General features: G+C 36.2%; 1 protein-coding gene across 1 annotated transcript in view; it reads left to right on the top strand.

Annotated features, from left to right (window-relative positions):
- Positions 1-854: 854 nt before the first annotated feature.
- The window catches only part of IGF1 (insulin like growth factor 1), a 48,758-nt gene continuing 29,076 nt past the window's right edge, over positions 855-20,536 (top strand). The window contains exons 1-2 of the mRNA XM_052790424.1: positions 855-1,109; positions 5,487-5,643. Of these exons, the coding sequence (XP_052646384.1) occupies positions 1,047-1,109; positions 5,487-5,643 (220 nt within the window). The 5' untranslated portion in view covers positions 855-1,046. The remainder of the gene's footprint in view (positions 1,110-5,486; positions 5,644-20,536) is intronic.

Raw genomic sequence — 20,536 nt, 5'->3', positions numbered from 1 at the left:
TTGAATTGTCTCTCTCCCAGTGTCATTTAAATTGTTATCAAGAGTAATTATGAAGATTACTACTAAAAGGAGGGAAAAATCACTTTATAATTACAGCAACACACTTAAGATAAATGTCATGGAAGCCCCCCAAACTGGGCTACTTGTGTTACTATATTCATAGTACTGTAAATTCTAGGAAATGATTCGACTTCTCCTGTGTGGTTGCTAAAAGATCACAAAGCTGTTTTGCCCTATTTACAAGTAGTGCTCTACAATTCTGTTATTTTTAGCAAATTACAAACTGCTCTCTTAGGGTTAATAGCACAGAGAGTTGGAGGTTTTAATTGTTACTCAGCATTTGGCGTGCCAAGTTTAATAACGTAAAGATGCATTAAGAAAAAAGTAGATAACCGACTGCCTGTATTTCTATACTATATAAATAAAATACCTGTGCCTCTATGCATAAATAAAATGTGTACATACATACAAAGGTATGCATATATACAAACAACGCCCTTACGTGTGTAAGTTTTTATATATTTGAAATGCAGATACACACACACATAAATACAAATGCACACATAGCTATCTGAAAGTTAACCAGAATACATTTTCTTATTTTTCATGGCAGCACAAGCTTTTTTGTCTGCTCACCCCTCAGTCACTAATTCACATTCTTTTAAAGGGAAAAAAATATGCTTCTGTGCTCTAGTTTTAAAACGCAAAGGTATGATGTTATTTGTCACCATGCCCAAAAAAGTCCTTACTCGGTAACTTTGCCAGAAGAGGGAGAGAGAGAGAAGGCAAATGCTCCCCCAGCTGTTTCCTGTCTACAGTGTCTGTGTAATGTAGATAAATGTGAGGATTTTCTCTAAATCCCTCTTCTGTTTGCTAAATCTCACTGTCACTGCTAAAATCAGAGCAGATAGAGCCTGCGCAATGGAATAAAGTCCTCAATATTGAAATGTGACATTGCTCTCAACATCTCACATCTCTCTGGATTTCTTTTTTCTCATCATTACTGCTAACAAATTCATTTCCAGACTTTGCACTTTTAAGAAGCAATGGAAAAAATCAACAGTCTATCAACACAATTAGTTAAGTGCTGCTTTTGTGATTTCTTGAAGGTAAATCTTTATTACTATTTCAAATAATTTTTTAGTTTTATTTTACTGTGTATTGTCTGCTTCTGGTTTGAGGAGTATTGTGCACTTTTCAATAACATTATTTTAGAACTGAGAATTATTTATAAATTGCTGAACATGCAATTTTATGTGATCTGGAAAATGGCTGTATGTAATAGTTGCAATTACATAGATAACTGTAAGGGTAAACTATTGCAGATACATGTCTTAAATTTCACTTCTATTCAGAGAACTTTGCAATTTTTCAGTTATGTCATTATTAAAGGGTCCAATTACATCATTGTCTATATCGTTAATTAATGCTTCTGAAAACAAGAACTTCTAGCTATTTTCTGCAGGTGCAGGGTTTTATAGGAAAAAGGTATTATTCACATGTTAAGTTTCTGCAGTTTTATTATACACATTTATAGATAAAATGTTCATGCTTTCACAGGGAAACTTTTAAGGGATGTTGTCACTGTAGCAATTTTCTGGCAGCATTGTAGCAGTTACTTGTTTTTTGCTTTCATAAATTAAAAGTAAATGTGAAGTTCAGTTTGTTTTCTACACTAGAAACCAGCTGCAACTCTTGCTGACCTTGCATATTTGTATAGCTTAAGCAATTGTACATAAAGAAAATGGAAATTCCCCTACATGTTCATCTCCAAGTTTTCCCTTGTAGGGAGGGCTGTTTCAGGAAAGTTTGCTTGTGAAGTTTCATGTTACGACCCTGTAATTTCTACACATTAATATTAACTGTCTTTAAGTAAATTTGGCTTCAGTAGGTGCATTGACCTCTGTTTCTCTCAATTGGCCCTAGTTCAACTTTCCATTATCAGCAAATTTATACCCTTCACGAACTTTTTTCTTTAATATTTTGCAAGGACACTTATGCAGTTGACAGAATTCTACTGTTTTAATTGTTTAGGGCCTGATTATTTTTTTAGAATGTCTTACACTTAAAACACACTTATGTCATTCCTTAATGTGATTCAAAAAAGCAGGTCTGTAATTGCAATGGATGAAACCATTCTCTTAATGTATAAATGGGCATCCTTTCCAATATACTTGAAAGATGAAGATGATTTTTTTTTAAGTATTGAGCAAGGCACTAAGAGACATAAAAGTAATGTGCTAGTTCTTCAGCTGGTGCATCCTGCCAAGCTTCCTTGGAATCAATGGAACATATTGATTTAGGTTAGGATGTAGCCCAGATTCTTTAATCAAAGTTAGCAGTATTTAAACCTTGATCAATTCTAGAGTATATATGCTTTATTTATATAATAATTACTAGTGAATACTGTTATTACATACTAATTACATACTTCTACTATGGCTTGGCAATCAGGTCCAAACTTTATGTAGCAAAATGTAATTTTGAATATAACTCTTTTTTTTTTAATAGCAAATAACAGCTATATGTAGCTATTATCTATAATAGCATATACTATCCATAAAAATTTTGCCCCCTTCAAGATATTTGCAATTATTGTAGATGATCTTATATGTTATTAAAATCACCAAGCACATGAAGAATTCTTATGCACAGCTTGTGCCAACTGATTGTTAGACGAAGAGGACTTACATAGAAGAATCAAGAAGTAAAAGAGATCTAGAGTGTTCATATATGACATTCCTCTGTGGTGCCACTCTTCTGGACTATTAAAAAAGGAATGCAGCAAAAGCTGGTTATTTTACTGAAAAAAAGAGGAAATTCCAGCTGTGAAAATATGGTCAGTCATTCTATGCAACTAAAAGAAGTGCTTAACCAGGCTCATCCTGAACCTGTATTCAATTTCCAAATGTAATTAGATGCTTCAATAAACCCCACCCACATGCCAATGCATTTTCTTTTAAACTCTAAACTTTCTAGTCAAATTGGGGACATTGCAAGCACCCTGCCTCTTTGTAAAGAACCTGAAGCAATATTGGATTACAACTCTGTATTTTCTTAAGAATATTCCCCTCAGACATAAATGGGAAATTTGATTTTATCAGAAACATATTGAATCAACTAATGTTATGTTTAATTAAAATGATGAAGCAAAGTTAAAGTTTTAAACTATGTTTTGGAATTAGTTTTGGTGAAGCAGCGCTTAATTTAACAAATAATTGATTGAGCCCTAGAAACATGTGAGTCTGTTTTCTTTTCCCCAAAGTTTTTACTTGTTTGAAAGTTCTTGACTGTTGTTAAATTTGGAGATAAAGTTAGAAATTCTCTGTGGTTTATACTGTGCAGACTTTTTGGCTTCCCCTAAAGGAAAAACAGTAGATAATCTGTTTTGTTGTAGTTCAGTGCTGATATTTATCTGAAAATGCAACCCAGCTGAAAAGTCTTGAAAAATACAAAATTGTTAAATGTCTAAGATTTATGTTTATTTCTGGCCCAAATGTTATACAAGAACAAATTGTTAAATGCATAATGTTCTTGTATTTGTAATGTCTTTCAGCCTTCTGAGGCGGTGTGCTAAACAGCTTTCTGCTTTACCTCCTCAGAACTGGGAACCATCTTAAACTGCAGGTGCATCACATTTATCTTAGAAATTAAAAAATATGGCAAGGGAAGAAAGAAATTGATGTTGTTAAGATATGGAATCATTACAGGAAATAATGCCTCATGTTATCATCACTCATTTATAATCTGATCTTCCCCCATTTGCCATTGAAGTCATGTCCATGCATTAAAGTTTGTTGGTTTTTGCATGGCAAAGTTGGCTAAAGACTCTTGTGTATGGGAAAATAATTATTCTTTCTTTTTATGATATATCGTGGGATTTAGATTTGTTCATTATTTTCACAGTGGAAATATCAGGAAAAAAGGGGGGATAATTCCTGATTTATTTATAGATTTGTATCTTATTCAGCTTTGACTTAAGCTGAAATAGGGGACTCATCCAGCAAGGTGCTAAGATCCCTTGCCAAGAAAATAAGAATTTTTAAAAATTATTGACTAGAGAAGGCTCAATACCCCACTGGATCAGATCCCATGTGAGCAGACAATAGATAATTTCATAGGTTTTCCAAAAGTTCAGTTCAAAAATAAGATTAAATGGTCCCTGAAACCCTGAAAGAAACTTTAGGGAAGATTAATCATTTTACTCCAATTACTTTGCACCACTCTGCTAATACAAAGCCGTTTTAAGCCAAGGTTAACTGTATGTGCGAGAAAGATTTGTAACTTTTACCCGACTGCAATACTAATGTTAACCTTGAAAGAGAATGAAATTAAATTCAGATTTACACCTTTCGAAACTCGTATTTTTGGCAAGTGATCTGAATCAGTTCAGAATATGCATTAAGCACATTCTTCACTGTCCTGCTACTAAATATAAATAACTTTTCCTAGTATTTAAAAAAGATAATGCTATCTTCTTTGACATGTTGGGTAAGGTCTTTGGTTGATATAAATTGATATAAAAGGAAGTGGATAAATGGAATGGTGCAAATTTACACCCATTGAGGATTGGTGTTTCTTCAATCATAAATCCAGGAAAAAGACAGTTTGTAACCAAATGTAAATGAGAAAAGAATTATCAATCACCTCTGTGTATACCTCATAGCCAAACCTGACTAAGAGAATATAATGGAGGTCATTGCTTCCATCAAGTAAAAATACAAATCCTTAACACTCCCACTAGTGCTCTTCTTCATTTCTTGAATGCTTCCAAATGTTAACTTGCCAGTAACAGAGGACTGTAAGAGTCATTGAATGCAGTCCCCTACTATGTAAGGTCCCACATCAACTCTTCTGTAATTTTGGCAAGCTCTACCTTGAAACTTCTTTTGTTTTGTCCTGGTATTTCCCCTTATAAGGTGGCTGGAGAACCATGGAGTACTAATTATGAACCCTTTTCCTATTGGGCCAAATTTCCTTCCATCCAGTTTACAGCCATTTATTCTTGTGCCAGTGCTGTTTGTTAGTTTAAATAGCTCTTCTCTGTCATATGCCACCTCCACCTGCCACAGTACATGGGTAGGTAACTGTCATATTCCCTCATAGCCTATCTGGTCTCAGACAAAACAATTCAAGGTTGTCTAGTCTTCCTTACTTTTATTATTCTGGGCTTCTCTTTGCCTGTCTGTTGCATTCTTCCATATCCTCCTTTTGCAGGAGCAACCATAAATCATAGTTACTACAAGGTTCTCTAACTACGTGTGAATGTGAACCAAGAATATTCACCAGAGGAAGTAATCACTTTGCAAAATACATGGACTAGAATACGTAGACAGTTGCAAAATTATGGTGAGGCATTTCCTGGTACTGTGTTTATTGTCTAACAAATTACAGTACATATGCATTTTCAACTCACAAGGGTGCAGGAGTCATTTTCTTTAGGACTCTGTTGGGAAATTCTGACACTGCTTTTGCTTCCTTGGCAGGTGAAGATGCACACTGTGTCCTACATTCATTTCTTCTACCTTGGCCTGTGTTTGCTTACCTTAACCAGTTCTGCTGCTGCTGGCCCAGAAACACTCTGTGGTGCTGAGCTGGTTGATGCTCTTCAGTTCGTGTGTGGAGACAGAGGCTTTTACTTCAGTAAGTCAACCCTTTCTTTCATTCAACTGCTAAACTTTTCCATGTAATCCACTGGAGTTTGCAACTGCTCTAAGTGAGTTTAGGAATGATCAAACCAGGCTGCTGAGTATGACTAGTACCGTCTATCATGGAGACACCCAAGTCTTCAGCGACCATGAAGTCTCAGTAAAGAATAAAGCTGTACCTGCGTTCAGCCTCTCTGAGTTTCTGACAAGTTTTCCTTTTCAGGCATGTTATTGTTTTTAACCACTTTCCAGCTGCTGCTTTTCCACCTGCTATATTACTGCTTTCTGCTAACCTGCCACTGAAATTAAATGAACGAAAGCACATACTAGACCCAAGATATTCATGAGGCAGAACTGCATGTACTTGTTATGTCAGACTAGTAAACAGCTTAAGTACACATTGTATCATATTAAAAATACACTAGGCTTCAACATCTGGTTTTTAAAAAAGAAAAGCTGGAAGGCAACAAGCAGAAAGTTACCCCATCCAAGTATCCACGTGCTTCGTCAGTTAAACACAGGTGAAGGAAAATTCATGCATAGTGAGATAATAAAGATTAACACCAGTACAGAAAACAGATAAAATTAAATCTGCAATAGTGTGGATACATTACTAGTCAAATAACTTTTTGGAGCAAGACCTACACTTTGGAACTGAACATCACAATATTTTTCCTTTGCCGTGATATAGATTGTGCAAAGCTAGGGTTGTTAGATAACTCTTTAATCTTAGTACCTTCTTGCAAATGCTGTCAAGATCAATATATACACAACTTGTAAATAATAGAGATCTATTTCTGATTCTCAGCTATTTGCTACTCAAATAACATAAAGTTAATGAAACTTTTAGCTAGGAATATATTAATTCTGAATTTATTCATTAATATATTTATTCAAGAATTCAACATGCAAGAATTTGTGCTTTTAGTGCCTCTAAAGCGAGTGTTTACTTTTAGTATTAATATATGCTTGTCTGAAGTTTCCTCTCCTTCAGGGCCTCAGTTACCTTTCCAAACAATATAACTAAGAAAAAAAAATCTGGGGTGGTTAGGCTATAAAGCTAAGAAATTAACTGAAGGGGGTTTTTTTCTATTTATTTTTATATTCTTTGTAAGGTCTAGGTTTTGTTTCTTGGTTTGCTTTTGGTTGTGGTTGGTTTGTTTTGGTTTTGTTTTTTTTTTTTTACTTTTATAGTCCTCATTTTAGCCTAATCACTCTTGCTTTCTAAGCTATCACTTTTGTTTTTCTGATCTTACTCACCTAATTCCTATTCATTTCTATTCATGGAATTATTGCTTTCAATACTTGTCTCCTTGCTTGCAATAAAAATAGAAATCCAGATTCTTGCACCTTTAATTTACAGAAAATCCTGATTTCCTCAACATACCAGCTGCAGACATTTTCACTGTCTTCATGGCACTTTCTATTAAAGTTTACCTTTGAAACTGGGAGCCTTAGTTTCATATATGCAAATTAGTTCACTGAAGAACCCTTTTTTTTCTGTATTTAACACTTTAGCTAACGTTAGTAAGCATCTATTCTAGGGTGCTGTTTAACTTAGTATTCTGGTGCTAAACACAATTTTAAAAATACTGGAATCTCTCATAAAGGAATTTACATTTTTCTACCAACTCTTTATGTGTTCATTTGAACACCAAAATCTGTTACATTTATCAGCAGCTGAGTTACACTTAAGGGGCTACTTGAGTGTCCTACAAATACTTTCTCTTTGTGGCTGGAAGGAATGTAAGGGAAGACTTTCATCTCCCCCTCCTGTTTCTGCACCAGAAAACAATGAGACAATATACTGCATCCTGAGAGCAGCATAGCAGGGGTTTTTTACTGTGCATGTATCTTAGGCATTTTCCCAGTCATTCCTCTCCCTGCAGAGTATTTGCTGCTTGTTCAGAGAACTATCACACTTGCTTACCACAAGAGTGGCTGTTACTGCCAAGCAATCAGACCTAGTTACGTGTACTCTTTGTATTCCCCAAGGTGAGATGACATGTGAAATGCTAATCATTAGCAATAACTCTCTTTGTTTTCAGTCATCACAGTTATCCTAAGGTTGCACAATCCGTTTCAAATCTCTACATTCCCTAAGCTAGATCATCCTTACTTTAAAAAACCAGGATGAGTTTCTGAAGTTTTAAAGGAGATCTTTACCCTTGCAATCTTGAGTTTTATCTGCTGTCAGTAAAGGCTTTCTCTCTAGTTTTCTTTGTTGTTTTCCTACATTCTGAGTTTTCACTTGAAATAATGGAACTGTTGACACCATAAAGGTCTACCTTGTTTTTTATGGAAGACTGTGGAAGGTTTTACTAATGAATGACCACCCTGGTTAGGGAAAGTCTTGCACTGTTGTAGTCAACAGGAATTTTATGGACTTGATACGTGGCCCTTGGATGCTAAGTAACGTGTGTCCTCTATCTGACTACTTCTGATTCATGAGGCAGCAATTTAATCTGTTTTAGCCTTCTCCCTCTAATTTGTTAGTGTTTAATCTAAAATATAGAACTATAGAAAAGTAAGTCCAGTGACAGTGGTAAAACAACTTGAGATTCTCATAACAAATGTATTACAGAATGCAGCATGTTACTGGAAGTTAAAAACATTGCTCCATTTCTTGGGACTTTTTAAGAATGCAGAAGTAAAAATCCAGTGAACTTTCTTTTATTGTGAAGAGGATGTCAATTTAAATTGTATTTTAAGCCTTCTATTTGCATACTCTGGTTCCTTTATATAAAGTATAATCAATGGTAATGTTTGTCTTTAACTTGCACAGGAAATAGCTGTGAGGGAAGGTTTTTATTCCATCATTCTGTATGTCACTAGAGACTCCAAATATAAAGAATACCTTTTGGCTGAGGTGGATCTCCCGGTTCCAATTCAAGGTCAAAACTTCTGACTATTCCTTGGGAGTTGTGGGTGGAAATGAAGATAGAAATAATTGAGTTACTTTCTGTTGAAACTCTACTCCACAACCACAAGGCTATATCTATGGCTAGGACTGGAAGGAAAAAAATTCCTTTATATAGTCTACTCTGCCCAACTTCCTAGCTATAAAAGAAAATTCTTTACAGCTTCTGAAGAAATGCCCCAGCTGCTTACCACACACAAAGAAAAGTATTGACTTCAGGAGGAAGTCAAATGTGGTTTCTACCACTCCCTTTCTTCATGAGGTAGACTGGCAAGGAGCATTTCTTAAAGGTTTTTTTAGGGGAGAACACTACACAAATCTCAAAATAGAGCATCTGCCTTTGGTCACATTTCACCCCAACCAGCACTGGCTACTTCTTGGACAGCTTCCTCTCTCCCATGATTCACCCATGAAGAGCAGTTTGTTGCTACTTTTTATCTAGCAACACCTCTCTGGCAGAACTTCTGCCACTCAAGTTCCTGCACGCTCCCTGATGTTAGGAGAAGCCAACAAACAGGGAGCCTGGCCACAGCTGTACAAGTGGTTATGCTTAGCTCCAACTCTTCTCAATTAATGTTTCTCTAGTCTCAAAAACTCTGGATTCAACAGTCATGAAGCAAAGTGAGACGGCTGCTGTGTTCATTTGCATTTTAATGCCTAGAAAGGTCTACCATGCCATTGCTATTACAAACCAATGCTGAGGGCAGAGAATGTTGGAAAAACTGAAAGGACAAATTACAGGAAACTTACAGAAGCTATGGCCCAGGAGGGGGGAAATTTGCTTGAAATAGTCTAGTCTTATGACAGGAATTTACTTTGTAGATTAACCAAAAAAAAAGATTTTTTTTTTCCTTCATACAAGTTGAATTTGGTGGACAATCATTCATTCTTGCTCATGTTGTTTCCTGAGGACTGTTACTACCATGAGATAGGAAAGCAAATGTAGTTTGCTCTAAGGAGCAAATGCTATATTCTTTTTTATCTAGTTTCTTCTCCTTTGAAAATATACCTTTTCCTTTTCCAATAAATGGATACCAGTTTGGCTAACAGTACACACAAGTGCCAATAAAGTAAACTTGTTTACTTAGACACTTTCAGTCATTCTAATTTCTAAAGCCCAAGTTAGATGGCAATGCTTATTTGAAGCCATGGCAATCAATTTCATGAATTAAAAAACCACTTTTTTTCTGTTAAAAAACCTGCTTTGGGCTTATGGTGAATCTTTTGAAGCATCATTTGCATGGAAAAGAAGGAGCTGAATTTACATACCTGACACAATGGAGTTCCTCTGATATTCTTCAGAGAATGGAGAATGATCTAGCACATGTTTCCATAGGCAAAAGAGTGAATCCCATAAAAACCAGGCTTTTCTGGTATCCAGCATAATGGTCTTTGTGTCAACTGCTTTGTGGAGAATCATTACAGATTTTTACTACCTTTTTTCCCCACTAAAACAATCAGAATTCTGTGATGTCCTTGGGAATATACCCAGCTGTGTGCAACATAAGACTATGGATTTATAATCATCAGAAAATCAGGGTAAGACAGCGAACATAATTTTGGGTAATCAGAGCTGTCATCAGATCTCGTTGCTTTGTAGAACTAAGGTATATATGGAGGAATTGCTGCCTTACAAAGGAGGAAATAAGGGGCACAGCAATAGGCAATTACGTTTTGCTGCTTCTATTTCCCCTTTAGTTAACAGCTTGTTTACTTCAGGAAGTCTGCTTTTAAGATGTTATTAAAGTTTCTAGGCCTGTCAAACCTATCAACATAATTACAAGAGATGGCATGACACTCAGTTCTTTAACTACTCCATACCTGTAAGGAGCTATGAGTCATTAGCTCCTCTCTGTGTCCCTGATTGAAAGGAAAGTTAATGTTACAAACCCAGGAGAGGCATGCTGAAAAGCTGCCGTGGACACACACAGCCTGCGGTGTCAGCGACAGTCTTACAAATCTTTGCAAAGAAATGCTGGTCATCTTGGCTACGTTCACACAGCAAGATCTGAGAGTGTTTTTCAGTTCCTTGGTCTGGCTATATGCCCCATTCATGTCCAAATCCTGTATCCATGGAAGATTTGAGTGTATTCCTCAATCTTTATACCCAGGTTCCTTACTTCTTTCAGGAAAGCTAGCCTGGAAAGGAGCTAAGATGTGCTTTAGCCAGGTCTGCAGGGTCAGTGCTTAGGGAACCAGGACTATAGGCACAGTTATTGATATACTTCTGTAAGAAAAAAGACAGCTCTTGCTTCTGGAATTGTATCACTGTGTAGTCAAATAACTGATATGTAAGTATGGTGTGTGCTCTGTTGCCCCTGGTAGTAATGATTGAGGAAGTTCTTTGAAAATAAGCCAGTCTTTGAAAGAATTTTGTGCTTTTTTACCACATTAAGAAAGGCTAGGGAGTGTTCATAAAAGCTAACCTTAGTTTAGTGCGGTTAATCTTCTGAAGTTACCTCTTTAATAACAGAGAAAGAGGTTCCGCCTTCTTTCTCCATGGATCACACAGTGAGTTTAGGAGGATTTAGCCTCTAAAACACACTAAATTTGGACTCCGCAAACAGGTCACCTCTACAGCTAGTTCTCAGTTCGCCAAGGATTTCATAATTTTTCAACCTTTTCATTAAGAGGGACTGTAGTAGTAATGATAATTTTAATGAGGTGACTGGAAGCAAACCATTTATATAAATTTCAGCAAGAAACATCTCTGCAGAAAGTGTCCATTACCAAAACCAAATAAGTACAGTTTCTTCAGAAGTTCAATTTATATGTGTCTATATTAGTTGTTAGATGTTAGAGATGCTAATGCTTTTTATGGTGTTTGCCTTTATCTATGCACTAGACCAAGTTTCAAATTTGGTCTCAAATAGCAGAAAGCTGTTATTTGACATTTGATTCCCTAACTGCTATATGTGTATTTAATACATTGTTTAGTCTCATGTTGGATAAAATCACTCAAAGAAGCACTTGGCAAGATCAGCATTAATTCTTGGCATAGCTGCCCCTCTTACTTTTCCACTGAATCTTAAATACCAAGAAAAACCCTTCACTGACTTAAATTCTGGCATATGCTCTATGCAATTGGCCAAAACCTTTGCATATGGACCTCTTCATTTATTCTGGTAATAATCATGCATTTGCAATATTTGATCAACAGCAGCAAGAGTCACAAGGCAAATTACTCAGTTTAGCAGAACCACAGAGTCTCTTAATAAAAACATCTTACATTAAATACTTGAGCATCTAGGGCAATCTATACAGAGTGCTCATTCAGAGAAGGAAGTTCATACAGCCATTTCTCTAGAGGTTATTCAGCACTTTAGCTCTTATACATGTTTCAAACCCTCTCACATCACTGAAAATCAAAGAGACTTAAAGCCATTTTCATTTCAGAGCTTTGCTAAAAAAGGATGGAACTGAACTTGTTTATTAAACCACACCCATATGTCAATATTTCCCTATGATAAAAGCTTAATTGTTAAAAAATATGACAACAAATGAAAGGGGTAACCAACACTTAAGTCATTTCTCAGTCTAGAAATCAAGACAAAAGCAATACCACAAATGTATACTTATTGAAGAATTTATGCTAAATTTATCTCTGGTAATAACCACAGGAACTTCCATGTCAAAAAGAAGAAAAAGCCATTAATTCATACTTTCTTTGTGGTGCATTTAATGCAAAATCTCTATATAAGATATAGTCCAAGTACTGGGTCTAATTGTTAAGTAATGACAGTCATATTTCATGTTTGTATCTGTGAATGAGGTTCTGAGAACAGGAATTTTAACACATCCATAGCCTTTGGAGGGGCATATCGTACACTGACCAGTCAGTCACTCCAACTTACAGAAAATTTTGCATTGTCACTCTAAGTAAAAGTTTAAAAAATTGAATCTAGTTAAATACTAAATGTCGATTTCAACCGAAAAGCTGTACCTTAGGCACTGGTTAACACATAACCTTCAGAATAATAGGATAAATTGCTTTTCTTACTGCATCAAAGCAAGAAAAGACAAATGCTATTTTCTTTTCAGACTTCTTTAAGTATTAGACAAATTACACAGGTGAGCTTATCTTGCCAATTTTATCTGAGCAACTTTTGGGTTAAATTTCTGATTGCCTCTCCAATGCCAATTCCTGGTAAATTGGTTTGGAATTCCTTAGAAAACTGGTTTGAATTCCTTAGTAAACCTAAATTCCTACAAAATCAGACACACATCTGAGGTACTTGCTGTATTTTCTGACTGAATCCCATATACAGTCAAATTTCATATGTTTTCAGTGTTCTTGCTTTTACGAGACAGAGTGGAAGCTGTTTGCTTACCTCATGTTAAATCCTTTGCTAGTGAATACTGGAATAGCTTCCTTTTATCAAAGAAACAATTTAGGGCTCATCTCTTTTTTTTTTTTTTTTTTTTTCCCTGAGTCTACAGCATATTTATATATTTCCCATCTTACTTTTGAAATTTTCTGGGATCCCAGCTTTCCCATCTATGTAATATAACTGTTCTAGAGTAAGAGAGTGCTTCCAGACAGCAGATTCTTCTGCTTCCTTATGTGCCCATAAAAGCGTGGAAGTAGGGAAAGAGTGTCCTGTTAAAGCACTTCCATTAGGAAATTATGGCTCACACCCAAACCTGAAATTATATGATTTTTTTTGATACAGAACTATTTGTTTATAGTGTTTGTGTCTTTGTGTGTTGGGCAGAAATTTACACGGGGCTGAGTACGCAGAAAAAAGAAGGGGTTGGCTCAGACCATTCTGACTCAATCCAGCCCAGTGAACAAAACTGCTTTCTTTCTGAAAATAAGTATTCTAGCAATACTTATTAACTATTTCTATCTCCAAACAAATAAGCACTTAAGTAACACCCCCAGCTCCTACAAACTGCAACTTCTAAGGAAAGTAAATACTACTGAAAATTGTTTTGACTTCAAAAGTATGTTAATTAAACAGCCATATCCTACTAAGGCAATGGATAAAAGCTGAAATTACGCACACAACTTTATATTTCACAACAAGTCTGTATTCTAAAGAATATTTTTAAATATATGGCTTATGCAAAGGTAGAAAAAGTATAAGTGTTGTGGGGAAAATGGTAGAGAAGATGTCGTTATGGTTGTGGATCTGAAAAGATGAGTATATTCCTAATAAGCTTTGATGGCTGTGTGGTACTATACATAACAAATCCAGTTTACAACAGAGGGATTTTTTTCAGACTTGCATGAATTGTACTGAAGGTTTCTTTTAACTCAGCCTGTCCTGGTTTCAGCTGGGATAGAGTTAACTGTCTTCCTGGTAGCTGGTACAGTGCTATGTTCTGAGTTCAGAGCGAAGAATGTTGGTAACACTGATGTTTTCAGTTGTTGCTCAGTAGTGTTTAGACTAATGTCAAGGATTTTTCAGCTTCTCATGCCCAGCCAGTGAGAAAGCTGGAGGGGCACAAGAAGTTGGCACAGGACACAGCCAGGGCACCTGACCCAAACTGGCCAACGGTGTATTCCATACCATGTGACGTCCCATCCAGTATAGGAACAGGGAAGTGGGGGGCAGGGATTCGCCGCTCGGGGACTGGCTGGGTGTCGGTCGGCGGGTGGTGAGCAATTGCACTGCGCATCATTTGTACATTCCAATCCTTTCATTATTGCTGTTGTCATTTTATTAGTGTTATCATTATCATTATTAGTTTCTTCTTTCTCTGTTCTATTAAACCGTTCTTATCTCAACTCACAGGTTTTGCTTCTTTTCCCGATTTTCTCCCCCATCCCACTGGGTGGGGGGGAGTGAGTGAGTGGCTGTGTGGTGTTTAGTTGCTGGCTGGGGTTAAACCACGACACAGCCCCATCAAAATGACTAGATAAGAGCTTCTACTGTTATGATGAAATTTTTACAACTTCCTTCTGTAAGTCTTCATTGATTACTTTAGGTTACATGAAAGCTAATAAGGACATCTATTTTAGGTTAACATAGCAGGTTTAAATTGAATACGTTTCATACCCTGAAACTTCTGCAGACAAGTAAGATGTAATAATTTGTTTCTACATCCCCTGAATTCCTGAATTACTAGTCAACAGGTCTTCCATGAAAAAACTTAGTTTTTCCTACGTATTTCAAGTTTTATGTTTCTTTCCATTAAAGTTTCCAGCCTTTCACAGACATATTTAGTTTGGCAGGAAGAATCTGGTGACTCATAGACTGAAGAGATTTGAGAGCAAGCTACTGAAAACGTATCTAATTTCTTCTTGTGTAATTTGGGAGCAAGCTACTGATAGTATGTCTAATTTTCCTAGTTTAATCAGATGTATTATTGGCAAATACATGTCCTGAATAAAAGCCATGTCTATTTCTGAAATATATAGCTAAGGTTAAATGCAAAAACACCATCTATATTTGCTTTTAGAACACTTCTATTTTTTCTAATTGTTTCTGGCATTTTACTCTAAATCAATGGGCACTGAATGAAAACAGAGGTACTACTGAAATAATTTGCATTATGACCCTACTTATATTTTGGAATTCAGTAATATCAAAGTATTCCTTACTGACGTTTTTTGGTGGTTTTATTTTCTTCTTTTTTTCAAGGGAGGATAGTGGTGTAGAAAGAATAGGTAATGTTACACCTCCATGATTCATATAGAGAAGGGTAGATGTATTAGAAAAGCTCTCATTTGCATTTTATGTTGTTGCCTGTATTGTTCCTTTCACCTGTTTTCAGAGAAAAGACTTTTAAATTCAGTTCTTTCTAGTCAGACAATCTGTGACAAACATAATTTTCTTTTATCCACATACAGACTGAACCTTCTGAATGCTAAAGGTTAAACAGAGCTTGATCCAATATACACAAGGAGATTCTGGTTCAGATTCATTCCATCTACTTTTGGGCACTTAAATGAGGTATCTGAGTTAGGAGCCTACTCAAGCTCATTCTACAGTCAGTGAGAGGAGTAAGAAATTTTCAGAGCTCTCATTAAGTTCTGAGTATCCCATAGGACATACTTTTCCTTCTCCACTAAATTAAGCAAGGAAGCTATGGCAATTGTATCCTTAAGCTAGTTAAGTCGGTTGAGTAAGGACCCTTCAATAAGAGCCTAAATTTTGGTGGGATGACTCAATTTAAAACCAGACAGTGAACTTCAGTGTGGAGATAAGTATGCACTTATACGGACCATATTTCAGATCAAAGGAAAACCAAGCTTATTTTAGCTGCCATCATATAATACAGTTAAGCAAAGACCCAGAATGTGCCTTATGCAGGTAACACTAGTTAGAGTTGTTCCTTTGGCCTTTAAGAACTGCCAGGCCTTAGTCTGACTCAGTGTGAATCCTATTGGAGAAAGCACTCCGCTCTGAGACAGTAAAAGGGAAAAGCTTATCTATCTTTGCTTTCTTGATGTAGTAGATAGAATATACTCTTACACGCCATAATAAGTAACACTCCTTCACATTTTATTCCTGCATAATGAGACAAGTGCACTCACCCATGCATAAATAATGAAGCAATTTTTTATACTGCTGTTCACACGGATTCATTTCTATTCCTATGAATATACATGGCCCAGCAATTTTTTAAGAAATTGAGACAATAATAATATTTAAAACCTAGAGTGACATCTAAATATGAGGCGTCATTAAGGAAGCATTTTCTCCGTTAGAATGCTGTACCATAAAGTATTATCATGGAGAAAGGACACAGAATGATGCTCAAGTACAGTTTTGAGATACTCATTGATACAATGGCCATACAGTTTTGAGATACTTAGGCAAATTGAAGATTTAAAAAATAGCTACTGCTGACCTAATGAGCTCATCTATAAAAGAAATAATATGACTGAAGTAAGACAGAACCCCACCTGAGGTTGTTAACCATTCAATGAGTCGAATCAACAGCACAAAGTCCCTGTACCTTCCTCACTTCAGTTCCTCCCTTCATCCATGGCAATATAGAAACAGTACAGAACCACATTCCGTGATCTTCTCTGAAGTGATCCCTTTGCAGGGAAGAGTAATTGCAGTAGTTAAAATTTCCAAACCAGCTATGGGGGGTAGGAATTGTACTTAAGTTGTCCAGATCTTGACCAACCTTTTTCAGTAACTGTATTGTTTTGAAGCAGTGAGAGTAAAGCACTAAAACCAAGAAAGGATTATTTATACTTGCTATGAATAAATATGTATACAATTTAGCTTATTTCGGGCTACTCTTAATATTGTGCATTGTATGATTTGCAGTTGGTCTGGCTTGAGAGAAATGGGGTAGAAATGAGGGTAGGGTTTCCACACAATTCTCTCACTTCACAGTTATGTAGTGACTTCTCTATTTAAAAGTCATGAAGGGTGATCTTGTATGAGATACATGAATGATTTTTGTACACTTGTAGAGTTCCGCTGCTATTTCAGGAATCAGATACAGTAGATTTAATATAGCTATCCCAAGATACAATCATCTAAAAAAGTGGAGTGGTCAAGATAATATAGAATCATAGAATCATAAATCATTTCGGTTGGAAAAGACCTTCAAGATCATCAAGTCCAACCATTAACCATGCCTCCTAAACCATGCCCTGGAGTACCCTGTCCACTCGCTTTTTGAATACCTCCAGGGATGGTGACTCAACCACTTCCCTGGGCAGCCCATTCCAATGTTTGACAACCCTCTCAGTAAAAAAATTTTTCCTAATATCTAACCTAAATCTCCCTTGCCTCAACTTGAGGCCATTTCCTCTTGTCCTATCTCCAGACACCTGACAGAAGAGACCAACACCCACCTCACTACAACCCCCCCTCAGGTAGTTGTAGAGAGCGATAAGGTCTCCCCTCAGCCTCCTCTTTTCTAGACTGAACAACCCCAGATCCTTCAGCCGCTCCTCATAAGACTTATGCTCCAGGCCCCTCACCAACTTGGTTGCCCTTCTCTGGACACGCTCAAGCAGCTCAATGTCTTTCCTGACATATGGTCATTCAAAAAATAATAGGAAGATATTTTTGTAGAATTTGACCCTTACCTTTCTTTTTTGCAAACAATGGAATGAAATTCTACAACTGCAGCTCTAATGGCGTTAAGTCAACTACTATGATTTTTGTTACACAGTCATCTTGGTTTTGAAAGCAGTAGAAGCAGATGCAATAAAATACAACTATTTCCTGTTATCACTAAGATGAAGACTAATAAAATGAGCAGAATTCAGAAGTGGTGATATTCTTATTGTCTGCTGCTCTTTTCAAATATAAATTTATACTCTGATATGAAACAGATGAAGCTCTGTGAAAAAAGAACTTTTTTTTTTTTTAATAAATCAGGCTTGAACCCCCCTTCAAGAATCAAATAACCTGCAACAAATTTTGAATGCAAAACGACTATCTTTGAATTATGAAACAGGTGGGAATGCCCTTGCTGGGTTTTTTTAGGATGTAATATAAAAAAAAGTACATAGCTATGCTTTCATATGGCAGAGAAAAAAGAGACATTGTCAAGGAAAAGCTGATATATAGTATAATAAAGAAGGGACAAAGATGATACCAAAGAAGGGGAAAATAGTGATGTATTAGTAATCCAGGCTGGCCCTGTCCCGGAGTTTCTTCACTTCATAATCCGCAATCAGGAGTCCATGGATACTTACTCAAGGTTATCTATTAACTTCAGTTGGCTTTGGCTCAGTGCACTGAGGATAGTGTGAGTTAATTTGAGGAATTCTCTCTGCTCACTAAAGAAAACATTGATCATTGATTTTCCTAGGTCTTTTGGCCATAAGTATCATTGCACCACAAATATTTTCCCTTGACTGAATTCCCACTGGTTTCTAACTAGTCATCTGTTTTTCCTAAGAACTACCAGCTGAACTTCTGATATTTTTCCTTCTGTATTATAAATATAGCAAATAGAGGCTCTTTTGAGCAATCAATAGATACTACTTGTGCCTGATTTGAAAAGGGTACACGTACATCAAAAAACTCCTCATTTTTAACATTCATTCAAACCAACCTGAAAGGTTTGTAGTGTAATTTTAAAGTTCATCTACCATTCATGGTACAAACTATTAAAAATTATCAATTCTTTGTACGTAAGTGTTTGCTGAAGTGCTTAAATTGCTCTTGATTTTGTGGCTACATCTAAAAGACTGAACACTAACTTTTTAGAAGTGTTAATCTATTTTCAAAAATTAGTACAAGTCTCATGAAAAGTCAGTGAGACCTTGGAGGCTCCTAAAGGCATACGAGGCAGATTTTCAATGTTTTTTTAGGCACTGAAGAGGCAGATGGACACTCAAGAGATTTTTCAGCAGCAGTCATGATCTAATTTCCACTGAAATCAATGATAGGTGGTCCTAGGCCGGGGGGGGGGGGGGGGGGGGTAAAAACCTAGGCATATGCCTGTGTTTTTAGTTGCCTTTGGAAATACGAGTCAGAGTCCTTAGCTACTTGTCTAAATTTTGCTTATGGACCTTATTGACTACTTGTGAAAAAGCTATCACTATTAAAAGCTCTTTAAAATAAGAATTGGCATAATGACTTGGCTTCCTCTCTGACGTTAAACATACTAATACGCTTAGTATGAAATCTTCTTATTTCTAGCATAAATATGTGAGGCATCAGATGAAAGCTAATAATTTCCCAAGTGAGCTAAAAATAATGAAGGCTGAATTTGAATAAATATTCTAAGAGGCATTCTGGAACAGCCAGTGGTTAATAAGTACTGTAATGCTACCTTTCTACTAACCTCATTTGCAAGATGCCAAAGCCTAAACATGGACCACAAACAACACAGGATAAAGATTGAACATGAGTAAAATTATAATAATTGCAGGAAGTTGGAGACAATGCATATTTTATTGGGGTTTTTTGTCTTCTGACCAGAAAAATATAATTAAAAATCTCTCAAACTTCTTTAGGATGTCATATTTTGAAGTTTCATGTACTTGTGAATTAGACCTAGTCTCCACTGCAATGAGACCATCTGATGGCACCTAAATTTATTGCAAGAATTCTAAATACGTTGTAATATAGGGAGTAAGAGAATCTGCAGGTGTTATTAAAAAGTATTAGTTTGCATAAGACAAATAATGCAGGACTGTATGAATTAAACACATTTTTTAAACATGTGCTGCAACTCAAACAGAAGAGCTTAATGAAAGAACTAGTGACTTAAGCTGTGGTCTTAAGAATCCCTTAAAATCAGGGAATATTAACGTTAATTTTGGTCACAGGCCAATCAGTTTTACATTATGATACAGTCCACCACTAAAAGACTACAGTCTTTAAAAAAAAATCGTATCCGTAGTTATGCAGGATGCACACTTCTTGGGAGAAGGAAAAAATCATTCAAATATTTATTCTGTCCTCACTACGTAATGGATGGTCTCATGCCCTATTGACTTCCAAGATCCAAACACTGCAGACAATAAGAATTAATATTTTCCTCATAAACTCCTCCAGAGTGCTCAGCATAGAAGTATTTGATTGCAGCACCCAGACAAATCCATTTTATCCTACAATTTCCTAGGAAATCATCTGTTCCTTTAAATTTTTTTGTTGCCCTAGTAATTGCATATCCAACTGGAGATGGCAAGGATTTTTTCTGCAAAGTAATTTTAACATTTCTGCTAGTACTTGGTATGTTCAAAACAGAATACAAATGACAATGAATTTAACCTAGATATACAGTGAGGTAGGACCTTCCCTTTATACAGGGGAAACTGAAGCAAAAAGGCAAAAGTAGATTTTAAAACATGCAGCTGCAAGTGTGCCACTTGCTCAAAAGCAGTTTCAGCATATACCCCATCCTACCTGAGCTAACAAAGCACTTCTGCCAAGACAGCTGGAAACAAAAGCAATGTAATATTCCTCTCTTTTTATTCAAATCTAAGCACCTTTCCAAAAAATCATTAGCCTCTTTCTGCTTTCATTGGAGCGACAGAAATTACCTCATCCTTGCAAACTGCAGAAATTCCAGAGCAGCTGCTGTGCAG

The sequence above is a fragment of the Harpia harpyja genome, chromosome 6, assembly GCF_026419915.1.
Source record: "Harpia harpyja isolate bHarHar1 chromosome 6, bHarHar1 primary haplotype, whole genome shotgun sequence".
In the NCBI taxonomy this organism is placed as follows: domain Eukaryota; kingdom Metazoa; phylum Chordata; class Aves; order Accipitriformes; family Accipitridae; genus Harpia; species Harpia harpyja.
Note: the sequence above shows the minus strand (reverse complement) of the source record. Positions and strands in the feature narration are given on the sequence as shown.